Consider the following 21,349-nt stretch of genomic DNA (forward strand, 5'->3'; position numbering starts at 1 on the left):
ACTGTCTTTCACTGTAATTTTTATTTGAAGGTCAGGACTCAAGGAGAACCAAGTCTCTGTCCACATTTTGTATTTGGAAGTGACTCCTATTTTCTATATCTGACAATACTTTTTCTTTAAAAAAAATAATTTTATTATATTATAATAAATATAATAAATTAACTTAATATGTAAAAATAATATAATAAATATAATTGATAATATGATATCAATAATTATAATTGAAATATGATTCATAAAAATATAGTGGAAGATTGTTTTATATTTTTCCTATAAGCTAAAAATTATCTCTGAGGATATTTTATTTATTTATTTAAAACATTTTTAAAAATATTTATTTATTTGAAAGAGAATGAGAGAGAGAGAGAGAGCATGACAGTCGGGAGAGTCAGAGAGGGAAAACACTCTCTGGGGATATTTTAAAATAAAGGTATATCTAAAGTCCGGGTGCCTGGGTGGCTCAGTCAGTTAAACATCTGCCTTCAGCTCAGGCCATGATCCTAGGATCCTGCGGTGAGCCCCGTGTTGGGCTTCCTGCTCAGCTTCCTGCTCTCCCTCTCCAACTACCCCTACCCCTACTCATGCTTGCTCACTTTCTCAGATAAATAAGATCTTTTACAAAAGTGATTCTGAAGTCAAAATATAAAATACTAAGTACTTTCTCAGGAGCAATTTTACAATATAAAATCTATACCAGTATACATGTGTGTCATTGGTTAAATGTTGGGTTAGAAGTTGAGAGAAGAGAAGATTACTTGTAGAAGGAGTTGGAGGATAGAGGAAAGTGTTTTAGCAGAGGGAACAGGATGAGGAAGTCCCAACTAAGATATGCTCAAGAGCCATGAGTTTTCCAGCTTGACAGGTCGTGGAACTCTTACAAGGAAGTGCAGGAGTGGGGGCCAGATTGAGAGGTCCTTGGACAATTTTCCTTTGGATTTGGTCTTTGTTTGGTAAGGGATCATTGAGAGTATTTTGTTGTGCTATAGGGGCTTTTTAACACAGAGTAAGAGTGTTAGCTTTAGGAAGAAACTTTGAGTTTACCCATTTCATATGTACATGAGAAAAGCAAAGCCCAAAGTGGTTAAACACTTGTAGTGATCTATTTTTCAGTTGTATTAAAATTTTAAAAAACAATGAACAAAGATCATTGTGAATTATATGTAGTTTCATAGACACTTAGACTTGGGGGCTGGGACACATTTTAGGCATCTGTAAACAACAGCAACAAAATGAGAGGGAAAGAGAAAAGGGACGAACAAAGCGGGAGAAAATAAAAAGGACTCGGGCAAAATTACATGTTAAGACTGGTTTAGACCCAGAAATGGTGACCAAAGAGAAGGAAAAATAAAAAGATGCAGAGACAGTTACCAAGAAATGTGCTTTATCTTTATAATCGCTATTACTAGAGATCCCTCTGTCTCTCATTTGGTCCATATGTCCTAGCAGTGGAAACAGACCCACTGCTCTTCATTCCAAACCCATTTCAGTGCTTTACATCAAAAGAAGGAGAAGAGCACAGTGTATACATTACTGATTTTTGTTTTTAGGTCTCTGTGGACCCGCACCCAGTTTTCCACGCGAACGTCTCCGCTCTATGATGAAGCCACTGTTTCTGAATATATACCTTGTCAGAATCATCTGTGCTGTTTGAACTTCACAGCTTCCTGGGCACTACCCAGACTGGCTGAATGTTTCTGAGGGCAGAACCTGGGAATCTGCATTTTAGCCAGCTTGTCCCTGGTTCTCAGATAAAAGGTAACTATATATAATTTATTGCCCAATCTGGGACACTTGAGAATAAAAGAGACTGGCATTAATAATTACACCCAGACTAGAGGCATCGCAGGATGGGTGGTCTTCCACTTAGGACTTTTACAGCCGAGGAGAGAGAAGACCAGATGGAATAAGAAAGAATACAATGTTCTCATGAAAACAGGGAGGACATCTATGACGGAGGCTGTGGGAGATTTAGTGGAGCCACCACCTGCCTGGTTTGAAATAATTCCTGTTAACCTGTCTATTGGATTAGCTCAGCAAGGGTGGGTTGTCTACAAAAACCACACTCCTCCTAAAAGGATCCCCCCAAACCACGAAGCAGTTAAGATAGTTACCGAATGTGAACCTGTTGAGATCGTGGTTTACCGGACAAAATGAATGACCTATCCGAAGCTTAAGGAGCGGCTCGGTGTATCGGACTGATGGACTAGTGTGGGATGCTCACTTGGAAAACTGGAGGAAAAGTGGGAGTATAGGGCACTAGAGGAGAAACGTAGGGGAATGAGGCAGAGCGTGAGCCATCTTAAGCAAGTCGGATGGATGAGGACCAGATCCCGTGCCCGGGAGCTCTTCCTGATGGGGCTACTTCACTGGCTGTGGAGCCGGGGCCACGTCGCCGCGTTCCCGGAGCTTTCTGCTGGTCCCGCGCAGGAGTGCGAGGGGTTCCCTTCCACAGAAGGACGGGACTTGAAGCCGTGGAGAGCACGCCCACGGGCCGCTTCGCTCAGGGTGCTGCTGGTCATTGCCTCTGACCCGGGGGCCCCGCGCACAGCAGGGTCTGCGCGAGGGCGGTCTGCAGGGACCCTGCGGGCTCGGACCCGGGACGACCTGGGTCCTAGGAAGCGGAGGGCTGCGCGGCATTGTGTGGCAGCGGACAGGTGTCCTCGGTGGGATAGAGAGCTAGGGGCCCAGACCGAGTGGCCGGGGGCACCGGGAGGACCCGCCTGCCTAAGCCGCTCACGGGCTGCGGCGCTCGCGGCCGCCTGCGGGAGGTGGGAGCCGACCGACCACCGAGATGATGGGTCTTCCAGGCTTCCTAGAGAGGCGGCGGGCTGTCCGTGGAGGCGCGCCCGGACGTCGTGACGCACTTTGGAGCCGCGGGCGCGGGCGTTGGCGGGTGCCTCGTGCTCGCTCCGCAGCGAGGCTTCCCCGCCGCGCTCGGTGCCGCTTCCTCGCGTGGGTCCCCGGAGTCCGGGCACAGCGCCGAGCGGGGGTCGGCGGGTGCGGCGTAGCCGCGGGGAGGCCCGCCGCGGCCTGGAGGAGTTTCCCTCTGAAGTGCGGTAACGTGGCCGCACGCGCGCCCGGTCGTTTCCGTGCGAGGAAGACGGAGGTCAGCGCGTCGGTCCAGCACACGCCGGGGCCCGTGTGCGCCGGGGCCTCGGGCTCAGCGTGGGAGGAAGCCGGCGGGCGGGGGCGCTGCGCCGCGCGCCCCGGGAAGTCGGCTGCCCCTTGCGTGGCCTTTGGCGGTGGGGGCTGGCGAGGAGGGAGGGACCGTGGACCGCGACGGGGCGACGTGGGCAGGTCGGTCATTCCGGGGATGTGCCGAGAACCGGGGCATGAAAGGCGGTGCGCGTCCGTTTCCAACGTGACCGCTCGTGCAGAAAACGAGTGTGCGCGCGTCGCACAAGAGCCGGCGCGGGGCGCGGGAAGGGCTGCTCCTCAGAGCCACGGGATCCGTCATTGAGAGGGAGGTAATGGGATCCGCCTACACGTCTGCAAAAATGGTGGATGCACGGGAAGGGGGCAAGAGTGGATGCCGGACAGGAGCGCCGCGGTTGTCGCAGAGAGAACCGGTATTAGGAGCTGGCGCAAGGAACGTGGTGGCTGTGGAAGTGAGGAGGTGTCATGGAATTTTGTGCGAAAGGCAGACTGAACTAGGCTTGAAGACTAAAGATTAAAAAGTGCTGAGTACAGGGCACGACATACAGTAAGTACTACAAACTTTGAAAAAAAATACATAGTCAAGGCAAGTCCCCTGGTTGGCTCAGTGGATTCAGCCTTGGAGCATCTGATGCTTGATTTCCGCTGAAGTCGTGATCTCGGGGTTGTGGGGTCCAGCCTCGAAAAGAGCTCAGCGCTCACTGTGCAGTCCGCTTGTCACTCTCCCTCTGCTCCTCCCCTGCTCTCTCTCAAATAAAGAAAATTTTTCCAGGGGCGCCTGGGTTGCTCAGTGGGTTAAGCCTCTGCCTTCGGCTCAGGTCATGATCTCGGGGTTCTGGGATCAAGCCCCGAATTGGGCTCTCTGCTCAGTGGGGAGCCTGCTTCCTCCTCTCTCTCTCTGCCTGCCTCTCTGCCTACTTGTGATCTCTCTGTCAAATAAATAAAATATTTTTAAAAAATCTTTTCAAAAAATAAAATATAGTCAGGAATAGGTTTTGGATTACATGATTAAATAAATGAATATGCGGTTTTTGTTTTTTGTTTTTAAGTAGGCTCCATGGGCCCAGTGCAGGGCTTGAACTCAACAACCCTGAAATCAATATCTGAGCTGAGATCAGAATTTGGATGCTTAACTGACTGAGCCAGGTGCCCCATAAATGTGCCATTTAAAAAGAAATGGGTTTAAAAAACAACAACAAAAAACAAAAGAAAAACCAGGAAATTTTGGAGGAGGCATTGATTGTGAGGGGGAAATTAGTTAATTTTTAGTAGTGTTGAGATGCTTTTAAGACATACAAGTGAAAGGATCCAATACACCATTGGACTATGTAATGGTCTGCAGTTCCAAGCTAAAATTTGGATAAGAGAATCAGATTTAGGAGTTCTTGGGTGACAACATCTCAGTTCTCAGATGCTACTGAATGGACAAGGTTGCACAGAATGAATGTGGAATAAGAAGGCTGGGTCTCAGCTTAGAGTATCTAAACATTTCTTGGGAAACTGAAGAAGAGCCATAAAGTAGACTTAAGAATGAGCTATTTGACAAGGCCTCATATAATACTACCTGAGCATCAGGCATTGGTCTAAGCACTTTACAAAAACCAACTCAGGGGAAAGAGCCAGAAGATTATAGCTCTGATAAGACTGGGAGTGGCTAGCGGTGTTAGATGCTGCAGGGGCATCTGGTAAGCAAAGGACTGAAAAGTACTCACTGGATTTGCATACAAAGCGGACCTTGGTTAATGACTTGGGATCCCTGACTCAAAGGTGGGGCACACTGACCCACAGACTGTTCTTTTCTGAAATTAAAAACACCTTTGAAAGTATCTAGCACAATTCTTGGCACAGAGAAGTTGATTTGTAAATATAACTGACTTGATCTGTGACATGCAATTTAAGCAGGCAAAGCTGTTTGCATTGTTTTTCTTCATTATCGGAATATTTCACATTATCTGAATATGTCACTAAAGTTTCTAGATCTAAAAGCTACTAGTATTGTTTTTTAATCCTAAAGTAACTGAATTGTCTTTTCCTTAATTTTATATTATCCTAATGACATTTTGTGTTTGTTTTATCTTTTACAGAGCATCTTTACCTTCAAATCATTGACCTGACCACAGCGATTCACTCTGACTAAATATGTTCTTAGTTTGGAATTGATCTCTGTTAACAGTGATGTGTTACGTGTTATCATGAGCCTTAAAGCTCTCCCTGCCATTGTGCCCAGGAATGGATTCAGTCCAGCCCTTTTGGGCTGCAGAACAGAAGGAATGTCAACTAGTTACAGAATCTAGCCTGCACAAAAATGGTGCTTCTGACAGGAGTTCTTCAGAAAAAACTTAAGGCAGTTCTGCTGGGAGGATTCCCTTGGGCCTCAGAAGTCCAACTGTAGGCTCTCTGTCGTCAGTGGCTGCAGCCCGAGACCCACAGCAAGGAGCAGATCGTGGAGCTGCTGGTGCCCGAGCAGTTCCTGACCATCCTGCCCGAGGAGCTCTAGGCCCGGATGCGGGAGCAGCCGAGAGTACAGGGAGGAAGCTGTTTCTGGACTTGGAGGGCTTGTCCAGGAAGCTGAATATTCCTGAGGAAAGGTGAGATGAGGAAGAAATGATCTATCCTCAGAAGGCAGGTGTTCTCTCTAGAGAGAGATAAGAGAGTTGAGATCTCCTCTCAAGTGTAGTGAGGGAAATGGCCAGATGCACTGGCCAGAGTTGTATCCCCTTCCCTGTCCTTTTTTATTTCCTGCCCTTGCAGGTCAAGGGAAACTCTGCTTTCTGCCCAACTGTTCTATGTTCCCCATTAATACTGGGATCAAAGTTCTAGACCTTTCAGCATACATCACGCTGGTCAAATTTATTTCATTGTCCGTGGGTCCTAGTCTTGCTATAGGGACAGGAAGGGCCCCAGGAGCAGATAGCTTATCTGGCAGCAGCACCTCTGCTGCTCCAGGGGCCCAGGACTCACAGGGGTCCAGCTCCAGCCAGAATGGGTCAGTTCAATTCTGAAACTTGGGAGCTGCCCTCTGTTCAGGAGAAAGGTGAGGAGATTCCACCGGGGAAAAAGACAGGAAATGTCTTCTTGTGTTTGTCCAAATGAACCTCATCACTAAAATTTTTGTCTACCTTTCCCTTGATCTTTTGTTCTACCTTTTAACCTAACTGAGCCACCCAGGTGCCCCAGGCATTGCGCAACCACTGTAAACACAATGATCTTTTCATACTTTTGAGTATCGTACCATTGACCCTTGAACAACATGGGTGTTGGGGCACTGACCCCCTTCACAGTCAAAAATCCGAGTATAATTTGACTTAACCACTGACAGCCTACTGTTGACCAGAGACTTACTGATAACAGTTGATTAACACATATTCCACATGTTACATGCATCATATACTGTATACAAAGAAAATATATTTTTAGGATATTTTAAAAAGTAATCTCTGACCCCCAATGTTTGGCTCAAACTTAACTACCCTGAGATCAAGAGTCACATACTCAATGAGCCAGCAAGGGGCCCCAAGAAAATGTAAAGAAAATACATTTACAGAGGGCCCCTGTGGATCAGTCAGTTAAAAGTCCGACTCTTGATTTCAGCCCAGGTCATGATCTCAGGGTCCTAGGATCCAGCCCTGGGAAGGGCCGTGCTCAGTGTGGAGTCTGCTTGTCCCTCTCTGCTCCCTGCCACTCGCTCGCTCCATCTCTTGTCTCTCAGGTAAATAAAATCTTAGAAGAGAAAATACATTTATGGTACTGTAGTGTATGGGAAAATGTCCATGTATAAGTGATTTGCAAAATTCAAGCCCTTTGTTGTTCAAGGATCCAATGTATTCAGTAGTTAGTCAGATACAAATTGGTTTGTTTAAAAAAAAAAAAAACCCCAACAAACACCTGGTTGTGAACCTGCAGAACTCAGGAGTATTAGGCATTTTATCTTTTAAGTAACATTTTGTAGAACTATTTGTCAAAGTATTTGAGTTCCCAGAGCCAAACCCCCATCCCTACTTTCCTTACACCTCTCACTGCCTCTGCATTGGGTCTATAAACACCTTTGTCTCCTCTCCACCTTTGGTGGGGGGCTGAGAGGCAGTCCTGGCTGAGACACTCATGCCCTGGCAAGGTGGCCACCGCAGAATTTCACTGCTAACCCACCAGTTTCTTGTCCTTTTGGGGAGGTCAAAGTCGACCCCCACTTGGCTTGAAGAGACATTTTCAGAATTTTCTTCTGTCACTGGGGTATCTCTGCCTCTCATAGTTCCCTTATAAACTCAACTTAAAAAAAAATGTAGCATGTCCTCAACACCATTTTCTGGTTAGAAGTCAAGAAATCAATTACAAATTTAAAATTCCTTGTCTTCTGTACCATTTAATCTAAGGAAATTTAGTATCTTCAGGGACTAGCGTGACCAAATTGTTATAGTAACATATTGATGCATAAAAAGTTACCCCAAAATGAAGGCTTAGAATAACCATCCCATGATGTTTTCTGCCAGGAATCTGGGGAGGACTCAGCTAAAAGGTTCTTCCATTTCATATGGCATCTTCTGGATTTGCCTAGAAAATCCCAAGACAGCTGCCCTGCCATGCCCAGTGCCTTGGCTAGAGGGGTGGGCTCAGGGCCTCCTTAGGTGATCTTCCAGCAGGGCAGTCAGCCTGTTTCTGTGATGGCTCAGGGCTCAAAGAGCAGTTGTTCCAAAAAACAAAAAATGAAAGCTGCTGCTTTAAAGGCTCAGGCTGGAAAACTCAAACATCATCACTTTTGCTTTATTTTATCAGAGGAGTCATCAAATCCACTCAGACTCCAGGGGAAATGACATAGACCCGCACCTCGTAATGGGAAAAGTGCTAAAGAATTTGTAGTCCTCTTTAATTTTCCAAAACACCCTTGTCCACCCAGATTTAAAGCTTGGGGTATACATAAAGTACTTTTTGGATTTTCTTTTCCTAAATAATCGTTCAATTTTTTTTCTCCTTTCTTGCTTCCTTTTCAACCTCCCTAAGTACACCCAACATTATTATAAGCTAATGAAGTGTATATATAGGTTTATTTTTTATACACAAAGTAACAGTGATCTGACATTACAGTTTCACCATGTCTTTCTTGAGTCCTGGATTTCAAAGTCTTTTTTTTTTTTCCTCTTGATTTTAGAAGTACTTAGAAGGTTTATCAAAATATCACAAGAAAAAAAAATATCACGAGAAACAATCTTTTTTTCAAAATGTTGGAGTTACCTGGCGTATAAAATGGCCAGGTGTTCTCCATGCGCTTGGACAAAAAGAATGAGAAAGGAGCTTTCCAGAGATCGTGTTTACGTCGCCGTCCGTTCCGTACCCGGCATCCCCGAGTCCCCCGTGCAGACGGGGCATGCCGTTCCGGGGCCTCCCCCGTGTCTCGCGTGCTCGGAGCTCGGAGGCTCTTTTCTGTGGCTGCCTTGCATGTGACCGAGGCGGACTGCTTGCCCTTGGCCCGTTTCTCTGGCGCTGGCTGGTCCTCCGGCAGCCTTCCGCAGGGAGCCGCGCGTCCTGGGGCAGCATTACCCGAAGACGTTTCGGAAAGGAAAGCTACCGGCCAGTGTGTCCCCGAGCGGGGATGCAAAACCCCCAACAAAACACCGGCACGTTGACGCTAATCACTTGTAAAGAGACGTACAGGACAGAGCGGCACCTACGGCAGGTGTTGCCAGGCCCCGCCCACAGCGGCGCGGGCAGGCAGGAGCTGGGGTGAGACCTGCCGCCCCCGCCAGCTCGCCGTCTAACTTCCGCCGCAGTGCCCGCCCCCTCCCGGCGGCGGCGGCGGAAGTGCGCGCCCGCGGACCCGCCTCACTCCCGCCACCTAGCGCAGCCGCGCGGGAACTGCCGGCCGCGCTCGCCCCTCCCTGCGGCGGCGGCGGAAGTGCGCGCGCGCCCAGCCCGCTCGCTTCCGGCCTTTGTGGGGCGCTGTCGGCGGCGCAGGCTGTGGGCGGTCTGCGGGCCGCGGCCTTTCGTGCCTCCGGAGGGACCCTTATGCAGTGCCCGCGGGCAGCGGGGGAGCGAGCGTGCGGCGCTGTGCCCCTGGAGAGCCGCGGGGGCAGGGGCGGAGACTGCGCGCGACCCCGGGGCCCGTCGGGACGCCGTGACGGCAGCGTGTCCCCCGGACGTGCGTGTCCCCCGGACGTGCGTGTCCCCCGGACGTGCGGCCACTGCCGGAGGCGCCCGAGCCAGGTGTCCGACGCCGCGAGACGGTCCGTTTGCTGCAGGCGTTGGTGGACTCCCGTTGCCCTTCGTTCTAGGACTCCATGCGGGGTTCCTGCCGGGCCGCGCTGTTGGTTCGTGGACTCCTCAGGCCGCGTCGTACGGTTCACTCCGTCTCTGTAGCTTGGTCTGTTCTTCAGTCTTGAAATCGGAGCATTTCCCGGAGTAGCGTGAGTTGGCCTGGAGCTGGCTTGCACTGCGCGGAAGTAAAGTCTTAGCATTTGCAGGTTTTGCCTGCGGTGTAGCCTGTGTTGGAAGGGGCGGCCTCTCCCTCAGGCCCACCCAGGGAGATCTTAACGGGGAATCTTGCTTGCAGCGCTGGTAAAGCTCTTGCCCAGCTATGATGGCATCTGCTTGGGCTCTCCAGGCCCACGAGGACCAGGATGACCTTTTGGAAGTAAAGACTGAGGAGGAGGAGAAGGACACCCCTAGACAGCATCAGATCCTGCGGAAGAACAACACCCACAGCAGGGAGGTCTTCCGACAGTCCTTCCGGCAGTTCTGCTACCAGGAGACCTCTGGGCCGCGCGAGGCGCTGAGCCGGCTGCGGGAGCTCTGCCGACGCTGGCTGCGGCCCGAGACGCACAGCAAGGAGCAGATCGTGGAGCTGCTGGTGCTGGAGCAGTTCCTGACCATCCTGCCCGAGGAGCTGCAGGCCTGGGTGCGGGAGCAGCAGCCGGAGAGCGGGGAGCAGGCGGTGGCCGCGCTGGAGGACCTGGAGAGGGAGCTGGACGAGCCAGGAGAACAGGTGAGAAAAAGAGATGTTTTGTGATTGAGAAAAAATGAATTATGGATTTCTAGGCCCGTGTGTTCTTGACACATGGGTGTATCAGGCCTTAGCCTCATGGAAACTTGATTAATGTAGTCCTAACTTACTTATAGCTTCTCTGGGGACGGATCATGTACTTCTGTACTAGGCCTACAGAGTTCTGGTTGATGAAATGCAGCTCAAAAAATCTAAGAGCAAATGTTAGGTCATGGTAAGGGAGTGGGCAGCAGTGTCTTCAAAGGGACCTCGCGCTCTTGCACAACAGTGTGTCCACTGCCCTTTCTCCATTAAAGGATTAAACGAAGGAGAAATCAAAGTCACCACCTTGGAGGAGTGGGAGGTATGAGCGGAGTGGAAGGTTAGGAGGGAGGGGCCGGGCAGGGGGGGAGTTACTGGGAGTAGTAGAAAGCTCAGGGTGGGTTGGACAGGTGAGTTGTGAATAGGGATTGAAAACAGAGTCCAGGACCTTGAATACCACCCCTGGAGTTTAGATTTTATTCTGTAGGACACAAGCTTCTAACGCTTTCTCTTTGAGTCTAAATGAGCTTCTCTAACCCGAGGATGTAACCAAAGTATGTAGGATCTTGTTCTGTTCTGTTTTGTTTCAATACTGATACTGGTTCTCAACCAGTGGCAGTTTTGTGCCCTAGAGGCATCGGGCAATGTCTTGGGACATTTTTGGTTGTCAGATGGGGCAAGGTGCTACCAACATCTAGTGGCTGATGGGCCAGGGACATTACCCGTATAGGACAGCATCAGACAACAGGGAATGATCTGACCCAGCTGGTCAGTAGAGGCAAGGCTGGGAAGTCTTGGTAGGAAGGCTATAAAGTGGAGAAACAAGAAGGGTACCCAGCACTGGGGGCATGAAACACTGGAGGGGAGGAACCTGTGGCAGAAAGACACGAGTTTCAAAGAGAGTTGTGACCGTGAGACTTCAAAGGATGAAGCATGTCTTAGGTAAGTATCCATTGGAAATGATGACGATGAGTGGATGAAAAAGGAAGGATGAAGGCAAGACTGCAGGGAGCGATCTCTTCCAGGCTGAGCACTGGGGACTTCCGGCTTGAGAGACTGGCGGGATCCAGGTGCTCCTAACAGAGTTCAAGGGGTTAGGGGAAGGTGGATTGGGGAAAGCTCATTTGTTGAGGAGACATTTACTAATGTGGGTTTTTGTACCAGGCACCATTCTGGGCACTGGAAACATAGCCATGAACAAAGCGCAGAAGCTGCTGTTGTCTCCCAGCTGGAGTCTAGTCTAATAAGGAGGCAGACAATAAACGTGGTGCTGAGTCACCGGAGAGTTGAACAGAAGAGAGGTTTAACCTGACCTAAATTGTAAATATAATCACTCCAGCCACTCTGTTGGAAGAGTTGTACATGGTGCTTGGTGGGGGGGTACGGGAGGCCAAGAAGTCAAATGCAGAAGCAGGGAGACAGGCTCAGCACCTGTCCAGGAAACAGGTGCTGGTGGCTTGGACTAGGGCAGTAGCTGTGGAAGTGGTGAGATGCGGTTGGATCCTGCCTGTTCCGGAGGTGGCACTTGACATGATTTGTTTTTCTGTAGGACGTGGGATATGAAAGTTCAGGGTTCAGCTAGGGTTTTTGTTCTGAACATTATGACTCATAGATTCATCATTCACAAAGATGGTAAAGGCTGGGAGAGAGGAAGGTTTTGGGTCAGACAGGGATCAAGGGTTACTAGGTTTTTGGATGTGTGTCGATTTTGAGATTCCTAGTAGAATCCACCTGGAGAAGTTGAGCAAGCCACTGAGCAGGGACCCGCGCTAGAGATGCAGAACTGGGACTGGTCAGGTTATGGATGATATTTCAGGCTTTGAGATGGAAGGGGGTCATCAGGGCAGTGGAAATGGAGGAGTGGCCGAGGAGACAGGAAGAGAACCAAAAGAAAGAAGGGATTCTCGAGTGCAGGCAGAAGTAATGCGGTTTTAAACGTCTTGAGTTTGTGCTTTCCCCTGATTAAAAAAACAGAACAAAATGAAACATGTTGAGTTTGTTTTGCAAGCCAACCCCTTCCCTCAAAGCATGCTGGGGGCAGCTAACAGAATTTAAACTCGATTTCTGAGCCTTGCCAGAGATCCACAGATGGAAGACACAGACCACTGTACTGGCTTTTTTCTCCCTCCACATTTGAAGTTGAAACATCTTTTTCTGTCCATCTCAGCATCCTTCTGATTTTGGCTCTTATTCTGGGGGCAGAGGTTGCACAATGAAACTGTCAAAATAGAGGCAGTGTGGGGTGATTTCTTATTTACAGAGTGTAGCCACTGTAGAGGACTGGGGAGCAGTTCGAGGGCCTACTGTGGCAATGCCCCCTGCAGTGTGCTTTGTGTACATGGTGCCATGTAGTCGAGGTAACCAGCCCCCGCTCCCAGAGTTCCTGAACTAAGACACAGACTTAGGAACAAGAGTGGTCCCAGATCCCAGCATTTCACACCCTGCTGGGGAGACGTGGTATTTTCGAATACAAGGGGAGTGATTTCGCTGCAGGCACAGAAACTACAGGATGGCTTACACTGCTAAATAAATGAGTTGGTGGCCAGAGCAGGGGTCGGGTGCAGTAAGGGATGGGATTGAAGGCAAGAGTGGAGACCTACGCACCTTGAAGAGAACAGGCTTCTTCCTTTAAGTAGAAGGGAAGAAGTGGGGGGTACAGGGAGTGATGAAATGAATGGTGGGTGGCCTCTCATGTGACCATGACCTTGGGCAAGGAGAAAATAAGGTCCTGTCCTGGAAGGAGGTAGAGTGGGGCCTGGGGAAGGCTGGCTGTAGGGAACAGCTTCCGGAGCCTACGGGGAAGAGATTTCTCCTCTGTCCTGCACCCTCTGTCACTCCTTCGTTTCCTTCTGCCTTTCTCCAGGCATAAACAGTGAAGGTGACACAACCAGCAGCGTTTAGCTGTGAAGAACAGGAGCAGGGAAGGTTTCCCAGAGGAGGCGCCGTGGGGAGGGTTACGGCAGGCTGGTGTCCGGGGGAAAGTTAAGGTGTCAGAGAGCTGGACGTCACCGCCGTGGATCGTGTACTCTTACTTGCTGTTCACAGACTGTGTGAGCTGTTTATCTTGCCGCAGGTCTCAGTCCACACCGAGGAACAAGGCCAGCCCTTGGAGGAGACAGCCCCTCTGGGAACAGAACAGGAGCCCGGTGTGTCCCTCCCACCCCTGATGGCACAGCCCAAGTGTGAGTCTCCAGAACCTGAAGCCCCGCTGGAGGAGCCAGGTAGGGCAGACAGAGCCGTCTGGGGGGAAGGGGAGGACGGGCCAGCACGGGCCAGCAGGCCGCCCTAGTACTCCGCACTGTTCCTGATGGCCAGAGTCACGAAGTCTCTCGTGCACACTCTCGGCCACTTCAGTTTCTCGCTCTTCAGGTGTTCTCTTTATATTTAAATATTTTTCGAATTCTTGCACTGTTTTATTTGAGATCACTTAATTTAGTCTTTCTGGTAGTTGTTTTCCATGGTACTGGTCTTGCTCTTTCTAGCCTTTATGCTGTCAGACGGTGCTACTGTCTTCACTCTGGCTATTTCCTTCCTCCTTCATAAACAAGCCTCTGCCCCATGATGACCGCATTTTTCAGATGGTTCAGGAAACAGTGTATATTTGTGTACGCTTACAAAGAGAGGAACAATAAAGCAGACGTGGCAGAATATTAAAAGTTGATGAATGGATGAAAGACTCCATAACTTCCTTATCTCTACTTCATTTATATTTATTCTTTTCCTTTTTTTTCTTTTTTAAAGGTTTTACTTATTTATTTGACAGAGAGAGAGAGACAGCGAGAGAGAGAACACAAGCAGGGGGAGTGGGAGAGGGAGAAGCAGCTTCCCATGGAGTAGAGCCCTATTTGGGGCTTCATCCCATGACCTTGAGATCATGACTTGAGCCAAAGGCAGATGCTTAATGACTGAGCCACCCAGGCACCCCTATATTCTTTTCCATTTAGTTTTTTAAAGTAGGTAAAAGTTCATCTAGTTCAAAGACAAAAATTTTAAATTATTTAGTGAAAAGTTTTCATTCCACTTCATTTCCTCGGCCGTCTGGTCTTCCAGCCCTGAAATAGGTTGTCAGTGTATTAAGTTCTTATGTGTCCTTCCCTAGAGGTATATATGTTTTCATATTCAAACAAATACCTTTTCTTCTCTTTATCACTAAGATTGTAAAAGCTTGCATTTTTTATTTCTTAACAGCAACTTAGTAATAAAATGTTTGGATGAACCACACAGTTTACTTACCCACCCCCCTAAGTTGTCCCCAGTGTTTTATTCTAACACATGGTGTGTGGTGCACTGCAGGATAAATTCCTGTTTGTGGAATTACTAAGCCAAAGGTTTGTCATTGTGATGGATGCTGTCAGATGCTCTGTCAGGCCTGGGTCAGTTTACACCCACCAGCAACGTGGGACATTCATGAACATGGCAGGATGATGGGTGAAAAGTTTATCTCCGTATTGTTTGAATTTGCTTTTCCCTTATTTTGAGGTGGAGCATCTCACATTTAAGAACTACTGTATTAATTTTTCTGGAGACAATTTTTCCTTTGCCCAGTTTCTATTGGGTTACTGGTCTTTTCCATAACAATTTTTGGAGTTTTACGTATTATGTCCGTCCTGTGTTCTTAGGCCATTTCATGGTCCTGCAGAAACTCTGGGTTCTTAGTGTTTTACACCGACGAATCTTATGTTGGAAACTCGTTGACTCGGTGATCCATTGCAGTTTCAGGTGTTGAGACTGGGAACGAGTATGGGAATTTAAAGCAAGAAATTTCTGAAGAAATGGAACCACATGAGAACATGTCTGCATTTAAACGTGAAGTGTTCTGGCCTGCTCAGTGCAGAGAAGCTGACGATCCTGAGGCAAAACCAGAAGAGTCTTCTGGACACTCCAGGGAAGGTGAACAACCTACAGTCCTTCTGGATGAACAGCAGAGGTTCTGTCCGGGAGGAAAACCTCATGAGTGCGAGGAGTGTGGGAAAGCCTTCAGTCAGCACTCGCGCCTTGTAGAACATCAGAGGGTCCATACTGGAGACAGGCCTTACAAGTGCGAGGAATGTGGGAAAACATTCCGTGGGAGAACTGTGCTTATCCGGCACAAAATAATCCACACTGGAGAGAAACCGTATAAGTGTAATGAGTGTGACAAAGCCTTTGGCCGGTGGTCAGCTCTTAACCAGCATCAGAGACTTCACACAGGAGAGAAGCACTACCACTGTAATGAGTGCGGCAAAGCCTTCAGCCAGAAAGCAGGCCTCTTTCACCATCTCAAGATCCACACGAGAGACAAACCGTACCATTGTACTCAGTGTAATAAGAGTTTCAGTCGGCGTTCGATACTTACTCAGCATCAAGGAGTTCACACTGGGGCGAAGCCCTATGAGTGCAGCGAGTGTGGAAAAGCCTTTGTGTATAACTCATCCCTGGTTTCCCACCAGGAGATCCACCACAAAGAAAAGTGCCATCAGTGTAAGGAATGTGGGAAATCCTTCAGCCAGAGTGGCCTTGTTCAGCACCAGAGGATCCACACTGGGGAAAAACCTTACAAGTGTGATGTATGTGGAAAAGCCTTTATTCAGAGGACAAGTCTTGTAGAACATCAGCGAATTCACACTGGGGAGAGACCTTATAAATGTGATGAGTGTGGGAAGGCTTTCACGCAAAGATCCGTCCTCACGGAACATCAGAGAATCCACACTGGAGAGAGGCCCTACAAGTGCGACGAGTGTGGGAACGCCTTCCGAGGAATCACCAGCCTCATCCAGCACCAGAGAATCCACACTGGGGAGAAACCCTACCAATGTGATGAATGTGGCAAAGCCTTCAGACAGAGGTCAGATCTTAGTAAACACCAGAGAACCCATGCTAGAGGTGGTCCTTGTACAGGTAAAGAGTGTGGGGAGTCGTTCAGGCAGACCTCAGCTCTTACTCAACATCAGAAGCAGAACACCACATTCCTCTTCTCCGAAGTTGACGGTTTAGTTGGGGATAGCTAAGATCTGCATGTGAGGTTAGGTGAGACCGCAGCAGGACAGGAGAAATGACACAGGTCCTGTATCTTGGAAGTGGCTTGTGGCACACAGTAAGTGCTGTCCATCTGAGAGGACGGACCACCGGTGCCTCGGGAGGTCAGGAAAGATCTTACTGACGCTAAGGATTGGATGGGCAGAATTGGAGGGCAAAATGGAAAGCATTTAGGGTGAAGGAAATATAGGCAGAGGCAAGAGCGCTCATGATTTGGAAGCACGCGAGTCGACCTGAGGTACGGGGTCTGTTCAGTTGGGCAGTTGTTGGCGGTACGTTGGCAACGGAACTTGGGGACAGACTGGGAGGGTAAGAATGCCTCTTTGACTTCATTCCTAAAGTATCTCTAAAATTATTGGCCATTGGAAAGGTGAGGACACTCTTGCGTGCAGAGACGGTGATGTAGCTACAGTGTCACAAGGGAAAGCCCAGCCACTGAAGTGTAGGTCTCTGACCTCAAGTCCTGTCTGGTGCTCTAGGGATCCCCCCACTTCACTGAGGAGAACGCCCGAGTCCCACTCACAGACCTTCTGCCTCACTGCATTGAATCCCAGCTGCCTTCATGGTTGCCTGTGGAGCGTGGACATGGGAACACTTGCCCGTAAGCAGGCACTGCTGCTGGTTCAGAGCATAATGGAAGCCGTACAGTGGACAGGTGCCAGCAGGACCATAGAGAGCACAGGGAACCTGACCACCATCCCGCTGTAAGGGCTTCAGGCTGGCCTTTCCACCTCTTCAAATTTAAGGGCGTCAAAATAGGAGACTGACCTACATTCGAAGGCTCCTGGGGTCGTCTGAGCACAAGGCTTCGCGTTTAGTTAGGGAGGGCACTAGGGTTCTCTTTGCCTCTAACCTCTCTTTCCCCCAGTTACATAGTTCTCGTGTTCTCAATTCCCTAACAACTGCTCTGCAGAACTGGTTTACAATTTCTTGGTTTGCATACCTTCTTGAGCATATCAAAGAGCCAAAGTTAGTGACTGTCTCTTGGGACTCGTGAGAACAGATGAGCCGATGACTGGTTGGCTCTGCTCCTGTTCTACTGGGTGAGCAATTCCGTCCCGGACGACGGCCTGTGGCCATTACTGGGGGTAGCCGGCAGCCACAGAGAGGCGCACGTGGCTCCTGGTCTGTTTGTCTTCTTTACAGAGGATTTTTGACCTTCATTGAGCTGTCCTTTGATTTCCTTCCCTTGCTACCTTGGCATGGCCAACTCTGCAGCTTCTGAGATTAACCCCTCACCCTACACAACTCCAGGGTCCTCTCACCCCTCACCTCTAGCGGCTGAGTGGTCTGAAGTGGTGAGGAAAGGGGGAGGGGAGAAACAGATAATGACCCTCCTTTAAGCACTCCTAACTGCTGTTGTACCTAGCCCCGAGCCTCCAGCCCATCTCCTCCCGGCTCCTGTAATGCACTCTGCCACCTTTCCCCACGGCCCCCGTCTCTGGCCTCTCCGTCTGTTGCCCTGTCCAGAGAACACAAGAGTATTATCACTGGTTTGGAGCCAGAAGAGTCCCTGGAGAAATACTTGTGATGTCCCTTCTGAGCTGTAAGTGTGAGCACGTTTTCCCATAAAAATAACAATGGTGTTAGTACCATAACGGGCATATTATGACATGTGTCAGATTTGCTTTGGGATTGGAATTTACGTGACCATGGGAGAACATTCTGAGTTCACAACAGAGCAAAGCCTGTGAACATTTGAAAACTCAGTCACAAGTTGAGGACTTCTTATTTAGGTGTTTTTTCCTAAGACCAGCCTGGGAGCTGCGCACATGAGACACTGAGGCAGCTGGGGTTGGGAACTAACGCTTTTTTACATCCAGGAAACAGTTTGTTGCCCCGAGTGAGCCTGAGAGCTCCGAGCTGTGTGTGTTCCTGTTCCCTTTCCCAGCTCGGCCTGCCTTGCATCTCTCACTCCCGCACGCTGCTCGGTGCTTAGTGACGAGAACCTGTATGAGCATGTCTCGTCACCGGATCGGACTTCAGACATGGTGGCCAAACTGATGTCACTCCTAGGAGTCCCTTTGAGTGTTTCGAAGCCTACTGCTTACGGGAACACGGTTCTTTTCTATTTTTTTATTTTTAAAAAATTTTATTTATTTGACAGAGATCACAAGTAGGCAGAGAGGCAGGCGGTGTGGGGGGGAAGCAGGTTCCCCACTAAACAGAGACCCTGACGTGGGGCTCGATCCCAGGACCCTGAGATTATGACCCAAGCCGAAGGCAGAGGCTTAACCCACTGAGCCACCCAGGCACCCCGTGATTCTTACTTTAACTTGGCTTTCTGTTCACAGTGCTCTTACTTACATCTTCTGCTTAACACGTTCTCAGCGCAGACGCATTCGTCCATTTGCCTCTAACGCCTTTAGTTCCCTAATACAAAGGAGCCATAGACAGAGACCCAGAACACCGGGATATGCCTGTTACCTAGCATGCAGTTCATAACTCATAAAGGTGGGGGTTTTGTTCTGGTTGTTCCTTGTACTTAAATATCGTTGCAGTACCAAGAAGGGGTGGGGTGGCGTGGCATTTCCAGGTAGGCATCAAAGGGGTCAAACTATCCAGGATTAGGGGGAAACCGTGTAACTGCAGCCGAATTGGCAACATGGAAGTAGAAGGCCCCGGGGGGCAAGTGGAGGACAGGACAGGTCAGACACAGAATGGGAGTGTGTGGTGAACAGAGAATGACGAAGTGATGAAACCCAGAGTGCGTCTTTATGGATAAAAGGTAGATGCGGTCTAACAGGGACAGGATCTAGGAAATCAGGGTCCTCTGAAGCAGCTAACCTTTGTGGATTTTGAAACCATCAGCAATAACAGGCAGTAGGATAGAAAGGAAAAATGTGAAATGGAAGCAAGTCCAAGAAAGGATGTCAGTCAAGGGTAGTGATGGAACAACCAGGTTGAGGCACTGGTGTAACACTCGAATCACAAAGCAGTTACTTAGAAATAATATTAAGGATGAGAGTGAGATCGAGCGGCTTTTCTCATTGATTCAAGGTGAATAAGATACTGAGTGTTCAAGACAAAAAGCTGGAGAGGTTGGGGGAGAATCAAATTCCTTAAAGCAATAAAAAGTGAAGGGGGCTTTGAATGAAGAGTAACCTGACAAACGGGTTGCAGAGGGTATAACGGACTGCAAAGGGAAGAAAGCCAGCCCCCCTCCAGAACCCCCCAGGTGTATGAAGAGGTTGCTGGAATTTTCAGTGTGAGGTAAAGCTACTGAGGAAAGAGAATGGGATTGAGCAGGCTCTGAATTGAGAAATGTCAGTTGTGGGGTGAGGCCAGCAGTGGAGAGCAGGTTCACACTACTGTGCTCTGAACAGAAGTAGCCTCTTGTTATCTATCTCCCCTAGATTATTTATTACAGAGTTCTCACACTCAAAGCCGTTATTGGCCATCTTTGGGAGTCGAGAATAAAATTTATTAAAAATATGTAACTTATACAGTTTACTAAGGGCTAGGCCTTACTAGGTGCTTTATTTTATTTTTAGCATTGAAGCTGCCTGAGGTCACAACGTTAGTATATGGTGGGGCCCAGCTTTGAACCCAAGCAGCCCAATTCTAGAGCCCACACTTTGTTTCAGTTAAAGGAGCCCTGTGTTGCAGTGGTAATTGATATCTGTGTAACTTTTCTACTCCTGTCACTCTTTTTTAAAAGATACTTCAGAAACCCCAGAATCCTAGGTCCAAGCACCCAAGGTAATAATATCGCCACCCTTTCTGCTCGCTAGGTTGCAGATGAGGTTTGGTCAGTGGAACGTGAGCCCTAATGCTTGTTGCTGACACAGGGAGGGTGTCCACAGGAGACATTCCACTAAAAATGGGCTCTTGATAGGAAAGGATCACCCTCCATTCTGACAGAATATGGGATTTGGGGCAGTCTTCAGTAATACAGATCATAAAGATGTAGATTATAATGTCCCATTGTAGATCTATAGATCTGTATAGATCTATAATGTCCCATTATAGATCTGTCCAGTAACCGATATGGATCTGTTCTTGATGAGGGTTTTATATTTGTAGCTAATACCATGGCTAGGATTAAAGGAAACATAATTATATAAAATAGTTCTTTCAGGTGCCTATCCTGACTCCACAGCCCAGAATTTATTTGGGCAACAAATTGTCCTATTCAGCTTAGGGATAATCATCTGATTACCTTTAGTTAAATATTCTCAACTTCCATCCTTTCACACTTAAAAGTTCTCATATCGCAATAGTTCTCATATCACAATCCCTCTAGCAGTTCATTTTTTTTTTTTTTTTTTAAGATTCATTTATTTGACAGATCACAAGTAGGTAGGGCTGGGCTCCATCCCAGGACCCTGAGATCATGACTGGAGCGGAAGGCAGAGGTTCAACCCACTGAGCCACCCAGACACCCCTAGCAGTTCATTTTATTGGAATTTCTTTGGGTCTTCTCTCGTGCCAAATGTTTTTGGGTGTAATTGGTAAGGAGTCCTTGCACATTTTTATATATGTATAGTATTTTATAGAGAGAGAATATATGTATGACTATATAAAAATGTGTTATACATAGGTTTTATTTTATACATATAATTTGATTTTGACAAAGCCATTCATGATAAGTAAACTCAGTTGAGTAGCTCCTTGGCTCACATTGTAAGACCATCGTGGAGAGCCAGCGGTTTTCCCTTGATTTTGTGGAAACTCCTCGCTCACACTACCAGGTCTGAAAGCCCATCGGTCAAGGCTCCCGGAGCTTTCGCCCAGCTCAGCTGAAGATGATCTTTGGGGGATACATGTTTTTTCCACGGATCATCTCAGCCCGGATAGACTGGTCCTGGGTATCCCCAGAAGGACCTCTAAGTGGCCGTTATTTGTCATCTGTGAATTACGGTTAGATCTTACTGATCCCTCTTGGGCTCTTTACGCGGACTTGACTTTTGGGTCTAGTGCCTCACTCTGCCTACTCCAGTGATCTCATCATTTCACACCCTCTAAAAAACGCGTTTTCTGTAATCGAACAATTCGGGCGAGTGATTTACCCCAGGGGGTCTCGGTTTCCCCACAGGGTGAGTGGTGACCGGAGCAGCCACCGACTGACTGGGCGTTCCGTGGGGTAGATGGGCTGTCTACACCTAGCTTCGCGCTGGGGTGCGCGCCGCAGCCGCGGGTCACTGGGATCGCGTGCAGTGTCCC

The 21,349-nt window shown here is 48.6% G+C and overlaps 1 protein-coding gene across 11 annotated transcripts in view; it reads left to right on the forward strand.

Annotated features, from left to right (window-relative positions):
* Positions 1-21,349, forward strand: part of LOC101673592 (zinc finger and SCAN domain-containing protein 12) — a 35,269-nt gene that overhangs the window by 9,521 nt on the left and 4,399 nt on the right. For 3 of the 11 annotated variants that reach the window (XR_001177429.2, XM_013049687.2, XM_013049688.2), the window contains exons 1-3: positions 9,048-10,129; positions 13,242-13,389; positions 14,882-15,992. Coding sequence is in view for 5 of the 11 variants with exons in the window: in XM_013049687.2 (XP_012905141.2) it covers positions 9,722-10,129; positions 13,242-13,389; positions 14,882-15,992 (1,667 nt within the window). In the remaining 6 variants the exon portion in view is untranslated. Of the gene's footprint in view, positions 1-1,547; positions 3,953-5,240; positions 6,280-7,793; positions 7,798-9,047; positions 10,130-13,241; positions 13,390-14,881; positions 16,046-21,349 lie in introns of those variants that run through there. The other 8 variants (XR_006604896.1, XM_013049690.2, XR_006604895.1 and 5 more) reach the window with 6 other exon arrangements.

The sequence above is a fragment of the Mustela putorius genome, unplaced genomic scaffold (assembly GCF_011764305.1).
Source record: "Mustela putorius furo isolate JIRA1106 unplaced genomic scaffold, ASM1176430v1.1 tig00537295_pilon_pilon_pilon, whole genome shotgun sequence".
Taxonomy (NCBI): Eukaryota; Metazoa; Chordata; class Mammalia; order Carnivora; family Mustelidae; genus Mustela; species Mustela putorius.